Source organism: Aspergillus glaucus (assembly GCF_001890805.1).
Source record: "Aspergillus glaucus CBS 516.65 unplaced genomic scaffold ASPGLscaffold_1, whole genome shotgun sequence".
Lineage (NCBI taxonomy): Eukaryota > Fungi > Ascomycota > Eurotiomycetes > Eurotiales > Aspergillaceae > Aspergillus > Aspergillus glaucus.
The window spans coordinates 1,508,202-1,515,650 of record NW_019170453.1 but is presented as its reverse complement, the minus strand read 5'-3'; the positions used below and the strand labels follow the sequence as shown (position 1 = coordinate 1,515,650).

General features: G+C 47.2%; 3 protein-coding genes across 3 annotated transcripts; 2 read left to right on the top strand and 1 right to left on the bottom strand.

The window, feature by feature from the left end:
* Nucleotides 1–656, top strand: ASPGLDRAFT_264092 (uncharacterized protein). The gene has a single exon (XM_022543557.1). It carries the CDS (start codon nucleotides 191–193, stop codon nucleotides 536–538), a length of 348 nt encoding a protein of 115 aa, XP_022406229.1. The 5' UTR covers nucleotides 1–190; the 3' UTR covers nucleotides 539–656.
* A 3,295-nt stretch (nucleotides 657–3,951) lies between these two features.
* Nucleotides 3,952–5,052, top strand: ASPGLDRAFT_63039 (regulator of G-protein signaling domain-containing protein; the record flags this gene model as incomplete). Its single annotated transcript, XM_022548613.1, has 1 exon — nucleotides 3,952–5,052. One exon carries the CDS (start codon nucleotides 3,952–3,954, stop codon nucleotides 5,050–5,052), a length of 1,101 nt encoding a protein of 366 aa, XP_022406228.1.
* Nucleotides 5,053–5,596: 544 nt separating this feature from the next.
* On the bottom strand, nucleotides 5,597–7,419 carry ASPGLDRAFT_31248 (RUS1 family protein; the record flags this gene model as incomplete). Its single annotated transcript, XM_022544032.1, has 7 exons — nucleotides 5,597–6,394; nucleotides 6,445–6,489; nucleotides 6,557–6,903; nucleotides 6,961–7,024; nucleotides 7,071–7,083; nucleotides 7,130–7,239; nucleotides 7,285–7,419. The coding sequence occupies 7 exons, from the start codon at nucleotides 7,417–7,419 to the stop codon at nucleotides 5,597–5,599; spliced, it is 1,512 nt and encodes a 503-aa protein (XP_022406227.1).
* Nucleotides 7,420–7,449: the final 30 nt, after the last annotated feature.

Sequence of the window (7,449 nt, the reverse complement as noted above, 5' to 3'; positions counted from 1 at the left end):
TTTTTTTTTTTTTTTTTTTTTTTTTTTTTATAATCATGACTGGGTCTCGGAGTTTAGAGGACGTCTTTCTGGCCGATCTCATCCGCGAAGCCAAGGAAAGTTGATCTGAGCGGACTCGAATATCAGCAGAGCGGCCATTTCCCTTTTCTTCTATTGTCTCCTATATTTCTTCATATCATCTCACTCGTTTATGGTGCTATGGATACGGAACGGCGAACTTGAGGATTCCTATGCTTTTCTTCTTGTGCATCTCATTATACTTGTTTGGCGTGAACTACATTTAATATTAGACTTCCATCTTGTCGCCGGTTACATGATCTCTCCGACTTGTTTCTCTGTTTGTTTTTCGAGCCTCTTTACCTTCTATTGCCTTTCTTCGATCGTCGATAATTGGCCCGGGGTTGTTTACAGCGAAGCATATACCATTCAATTGTGCCTCTATAAAAAAGAAAAAAGAAAAAAGCTGAGTTCCATCGGAGTTGATCATGCAATCATGCAAAGCGGCCAGTGGCTGTCTTTTTCTGTTTCTGTTTGTTAACCGGGATTAAGCGCATTGCATCTGCCATGTGTTTTCTGTTATCTTTGCCTGTTCCTGCAACGGCCCATGTTTAGATAACTGGTCTCTGCATTAGATAACTGGTCTCTGCAGGGCGTTGCGTTTCTGTTTCATATATGCCTTTTGTGTCTTGTTTGTTGGTGCTGCTGCTGTTTGTTCCTTTCTGCTAATCTACAGTTTGTGTTTAGTTTTGTTGTTTTGTTTGCAGAGAGTTGGGTTCAAAAATCTGCATTCTTTTCTATTCTATTCGTATACCGACAGGAAGATAATGACCCTGGCATCGTAGCGTAATAGACATCGCCTGGTAGTACTATAAATATATAATTGTGTTTATCTGTTGACTTTACAAGCATACAATCAAGGCTTGTGTTATTGGTACCAAATACAACTGTTAAGCTTTCTGTCATACACTCTGTTTTGGCATGGTGACACATCGTGGCCATCGGTTATCCCCGGTGATTCTCTGGATATTCACGGGATCCTCAAAGCCAGAACCAGGGAGCACCAAAGCTAATTGAGCGATATTGAATCTAGTACAGTAGTTGCATCACTGCGGAGAGGTACTTTCTATTATTGATTGGCGTGATCCACGCTGCATAGTCTGAGTACTACTGTATCGAAGTCTAGAGCGTTAGTAATCCACGGTAGTGATGTGGTGTGGTGCCTTGACAGGCAACAGATGAACAAATGATATGATGATATGCTGCGGAGGATCGACTGATGTGAGACTCGTGGGGAATGCAGCTTTCATCATACATACTCTGACATAGTATTCCGTAGTGAACAGTGGTGCAACCGCTGCAGTCCAACCGTTAAAGTAAGGGAAAGCTGACCTTCTCCGCACTTTACGTTTAGCTAGAATCGAAATCGAGACCAGGGCCCTGGTCGATATGGGAAGCTCTATTATGCACGAATGTGTGAATTCGGATATTGCCCCGAATGAGCGTAATGACTCGCATGCCAAGGTGTATTTTTGACAGAATACGGTACAAGGAAAACGAAGGCAGCCAGATTCGAGGATCATGTGATACAAGTGAAATTCTAGAAAAATACTGAAGTTTTTTTTTTCCGGTGTAACCCATCAGGAACAAAGGTGGAAAGGATGAAACTCGTCGATGCACTGATCAAGCATACATCATGAGAGTCTGAGCCAGTCACCATGCAAGGGTGCTATGACGTTGATGTAAATCCGGTAAATCCTAATTGATCAGACCATGGAACTTGATCAACTCATATATTAATTGTTAGAGTTAGAGTACGGAGTAGAGTTAAAAAGAGTATCAGAATAGAAGAAATCAACTGACTCGAGACTAATCGATCGATCGGAAAATAACCACCGCAGAGCACCTTCCTGAATTGGGAAAAGTCTCTTGGTCGGCCCCGAGGATCACCGACAACCGGGTGGACCCGGGTGGCAAAGCTTCTGGAACAAATCCTCCAACCACAACCCGTCAATCAATCTCACGTGAGCACGGGGCGGGTTTTTTTTTACGTTTCAGCGTCGGCAAACTCTCCACTATTCGTACTTTGATTGGCTACGGTGAGGTATGTCCACGCAAGTTCTTTTCCAGAATGTGACGCCAAGGTGTCATTCGCTGCCTCTCTGTAATCGCTCCCTTACTCAGAGTACTTTGTCGGCCAACGGTTCATCCAACGCATTATTTTTGGAATTTTCTGAGCTGGCGTGTTCTAGAAGGTTTGTATTGTTTTATGATACAGAGTACGGAGTACATAGCATACACATACAGAGCAGTATTTGTAGTAAAGAGCTAACACGCGGCCGATGCAGGTTGCAGCCCTTGCAGCAGAGAACTAGACTCGAATCAGCAGTTGAGACCGGAGACTACTCCATCCTCCGTCGTACAGCTAAATCAAGGAAATCCGGTTTTCTGCGCACTAGTACGGTACGCTAAACTTACTCTATGGTGGTTGTACCAGAGTATCATGACTACATACTCTGTAGTATCCTCGCACTTTACCTCTGCTTTACCTCTACTTTACCTCAGACTGAAAGTTTCTTTGTGCAGATCGACCCGGTGACTTTGATTGCCTGACTGATTCAGGCCGGGGTCTCCGTCACTATCTGTTCTTGTACTATGGAAATACAGCAGAACCCCTTGCGATGCTTGGTGGCTTGGCGCCACGCAGATCCTGTCAGTGAGGAGCCAATCAGGGGGTCGATTGGTGGTCGGAATATCATGATAGAAAATAACAACTGGATGGGGTGATTGACTGATACTTCAATGGTGTATGTAGTACGGGAAACATTCTATACTAAGTAGAGTACTACTGAGCTCTGAGTATTTGTATATTCACAAATATCCTGTTCATCCTATTCAATTATCTGTATATATGTACAAGTACTCCGGTGTATCCTATTTCATTCTCTGTAAAGTGCTAGTACAGTAACTCTGTACTCTGTAAAGCGCAGTGTTCAGGGGCCTTCTTATCAGCATGACTAAGACCCACTGCGAAGATCTTTCTCCTCTCGCTTGATCCAGCCAATAAGCTACATCTGCGCCCTCATTTCCAAATCCTGTATGACTCCACACCATCTAGAAGGGGCGTTAGTTTCCTGTTCTTACAGCAACTGTGTTATCATGTTATATGCTATATCGTGTACAGAGTACTCTGTAGAATGCTATGATTTTGTTTGTGTATGTGCAGTACAGAGTACAGTACTTGGACATAACATCCTTGATCTCTGGCTCGTCGGAAAGTATCGTCATGGTGGGGCGGATACGGTATGGTAATGATTACAGTATCAAATGAATCCTGTCGTTTCGGTGGATCCGCAGAGCGAGAGAGAGGGAAAAAAAAAAAAAAAAAAAAAAAAAAAAGATATAGACAGTCTGAAGAGATTAATACATACACCGAGGTATCGATTTTTTTCTTTTTCTTTTCTTTTCTTGTTGTATAAAAAAAAAAAAAAAAAAAAAAAAAAAGTGGGAATGCAAAAGTCGCTTTTCGCAGCGATCGATGCGCTTTTGTACGCTTTTGCTTGTATTTCAACTTCCGCTCCCCTCCCTTCTTATTTTCTTTCTTGACTTTCGGTTTTGGTTCTGATATTGCCAGACCTATACAATTCTTCTCTTATTGTTCACTCTTTGTACATTAGCCACTTCACCCGGCATCTCCGTCCAACTAACTAATCTCCTTGTCCCGGCGTTTCTCCTCTTTCTTTTTCCCCCTGGAGGATTCCTTTCGTTGCCGCCTATAAGTCCTACTACTATTGCGCCCGACCCGTGGTGTTTCACTTTAAAGTCTCCCGCCATCGTTTGACTCAGTCAAAGCAAGCATCCATACGCATATATAATTATAACATCATAACCCCCCCCGGAGAGGATCCCGGAGACCGTCCCCTGCGGAAGTCAAGCCACGGTATACCGACCGAAATGCTGCTGAAGAAGTCTCAAAACAACCCCCCTCGGTCCTTTTGGAATCACTCTCCCAGCTCGACTCCCGAACTTTCTCCCACATTGTCCTCTTCCGATAGCGAATTCGACGAAGAGATGGACTCTTCGTCGGGATCCCGACCGATCAGCTTTTCCGTTCCCCGGAGCGCTTACTGTTCGATGCGCCCGTCGCTGGAACAAGTCCTCGCCAACACCGCCCCTCCACCGTACACTCTCAGCGCATTCATGGCCTACCTTTCTCAGAATCACTGTCTCGAAACTCTTGAATTCACTCTCGAGGCCAAGCGGTACCGCGAGACCTTTGAAGCAGTAACCCACCAGCTGGGCGAATACCCATCCGCTAACATCGATTGTCCCGAATGCCAGCACCTGTGCATGCTGTGGCAGCGACTCTTGACGGCGTACATTCTCCCCGGCTCCCCTCGTGAGATCAACGTGACCAGCGACGTGCGCGACAACATCCTCCGCCAGGCCGCTGTCAACCCCCCGCCTCACCCACAGGTTCTGGACGTCGCCGTCAAGTTGACACACGAACTGATGGAGGAGTCGATTTTCATGCCCTTCCTCAACTCCCATTCAACATCCGCCTACAGCATGCCCTCGTACTCGTCCGAGTTCTCCCCTCCCAGCGACGACGGTGTGATGGTGATGGGCAAGTCGAGCTTCGAAGAGCAGCAACAGCACACGGAGAAGCGGTCTCGTTCGAAGTCGAAGCGTCTGACTCCCCCATCATCCGCCAAGGAACTTGGATCGCCCTTTGTGGCCAGCAGCCACTCCAGCAAGTCCAACTTTGGCCTCAGCATGATGACCAGTCTGGGCAAGTCTGGTCACCGGAGTGGTCAGATGCCGAGTCCTGGTGGCAATGACCTTTCTCTCACCGATGACTCGGGGTCTAACGCTAGCATGGGAGAACTCATGACTCCGCCGACTACTCCGCCATCGACCGACCCGTTCCCGTTCCTCAGCCAGAGCCCCAAGAACCGCACCGAGAACCCATGGAAGAAGATGTCCATGATGCTGGGGTTCAAGAAGCGCGGGAACGCGAATCGCGACATGAAGATCTTCGGCATGGATGATTGACTACTACCTGCCGCAGTGCTCTTGCTGCGGTATCTATTTACTACACTTCACGCTTCAACGCTTATAGAGGGAATGATTTGACTTGCATTTCTACGACACGACTGGTCTTGTTTAGATATAATGAGCGACGTTCGCCATGCTTGCCCTTTCTTTTGGATATGAGTGAACGCATTGTGCATTTCCGGCGCTTTCTTTTGTTTCTATTTTCCCTTGGATACTTTTTATTTGGTTGGCGTTTGGTGACCAAGCGAGCGATTTGGTTTGCATTTGTTTTGAAAAAGATTTCTATACTTATAGATAGAGCATGGTCCTACATTGGACCTGGTGGCCTTTCGTTAGGCTGGCGTTGGTGTTGATTTGCGGCGAGGTTAATATTACCTCGTCTTACCTGTTTTGGGACTGCATGTTGGCATTTCATCATGTTGTTGCATATGAATGTCTTGTCTTGTCTTACTAGATAGTATCATGCGAATACCCATTAGATACCCTTCTACTCTCTTCACTACTTTGTACAACACAAGAAAAGTCCCAACTTCCTGGTACATTAAGCAACCGAAACCCTCCGTCCCGGCCTCGTCTCCAACGACGCAACATCCAACTCCCATCCACACTCCTTCAGCGCAGATAAATACTCCTCGAATCTATCTCCATGATTCAAGAAAGTCAACGTCTGCTCCATCACTCGCAGTACTTTATCATCATAATCACCGCCCTTCTCTTTAACTGGAAACGAGGACGAAATCACCCGCGCAGCAAGCAACCCATGCATCCACGCTTTCAGCTGCGAGTGCGGCGTGGATGATTGTTTCAGGAGGATATTCGCAGTCCATTTCACTTTAGTAGTTGTACCAATAGTGGTGACAGAAGATAGATAGAGGATGTATGACTCGTTCGTGAAGATGGTTGTCAGATTGGGTAAAAGATTGTGGTCGGTGCTGTTGAGGAATTGGTTGATTGATATGCCGATATTCGCGTATCCGAGGGTAACCACCTGTCCTGCTTTGTTGGAATACCATTTTAATATCTCATCTTGTTCGAAGATAAGTTCTTTGCTGGAGACTTGTGCTGGTGTTAGGAGGTTCCATTTCCTTTTCTCTTCTTGTATATCAGTCTGTGGCTGCAACGGGGCTCCCATCCCCCCGCCCAATGTCAGAAATAAAAGGGCAGGATCTGAACCTAGAAGCGTTGAGAAGAGGATATTTGCGCGTTGGCGGTTGAGCGTGGTCATTTGCACGGAGCGCACGGCGAGGTAGTTTAGGGATAGGTGCAGTATTAGCAGGGTAAGGAGGGTGATCCATGTTGTTATGGGGGTTGTTATGTGGGTTATTATCAGGGAGCCAGTCTGCATATCGTTAGTAGTTTGGTCTATCGTTAAGGAGGAAGGGTACTGACCAGCATCCCAATAAGCGAGATGATAGTCTCCTGCGATGAATCTTTCTATACCCAGTCAGCAGCGGCCTTACCAGCCAAACAACCCCAGACTACAGGGGCAGGAAAGACATACAGCATTAACATCCCCCAAACTCCCCCTCCCACCCCTAACAAAATGCGCACTCAACGTCGCCTTACTACTCCCCCCCGCAACACCACAAAGCGCCGTCAACACCCCCGCCGCACTCAACACACCCACCCTGACAACACCAGCAGGCACCATCGGCGACAGACAATTCAGCACCATGCCCAGGTCATTGAAGACGTCCGCGGCGAAGCGGTACCGCTTGCATTCTGGCTCGAGGGCTGTGCCGATGCGGTAGGCGAATGCGATTGTTGCGAGGCGGGAGGCTGTGTCTTGGAGGGTGGAGAGGAGGAGCGCTGCTGTTGGGGTTGCGGTTGGGTTGCCGACTCCGACGCCTAGTTTTCTTTAGTATGGAGGGTTGAGTTTTGGGGAGGTGGAAGAGGTGGGGAGACCTTGTAGGACGGCTCTGGAGGCTAGGAGGCCGGCGATTGAGCTGCTGAAGGCTTGGAGAGAGTCCTGGGTTATTGGTGCATGCCCTTGGTGCTGGGTATGGAAGACTCACGAATATTTGGTATCTAGATTCGTTAGTTCAGTGCAACAAGTACATGTACGTTGACTTACGGGAGATAATCATCAGTAACGCTATGCGGATAACCAGCCGGGAGAAAGACATCCCCCAGGAAGCTCATTAACTTGGCTCGAGACCATGACGAGGGTGCTGAGGTTGGAGGCTGACATTGTTAGTGACATCTTGTATCGGATCCAGGTTCACTTACAATGTGGTCAATCCGCCCTGTCTGTGCGCCATTGCGGCTCTGTTTCTGAGACTCTGTGTAGACATACGTCGCGGTGGGGTGATTGACTTCATCCGTTTCAATCAAAGTGATGGCATTCCGATTATTAGAGGCCATCGTGATCCGGTTACTTGATACGTTGATGAT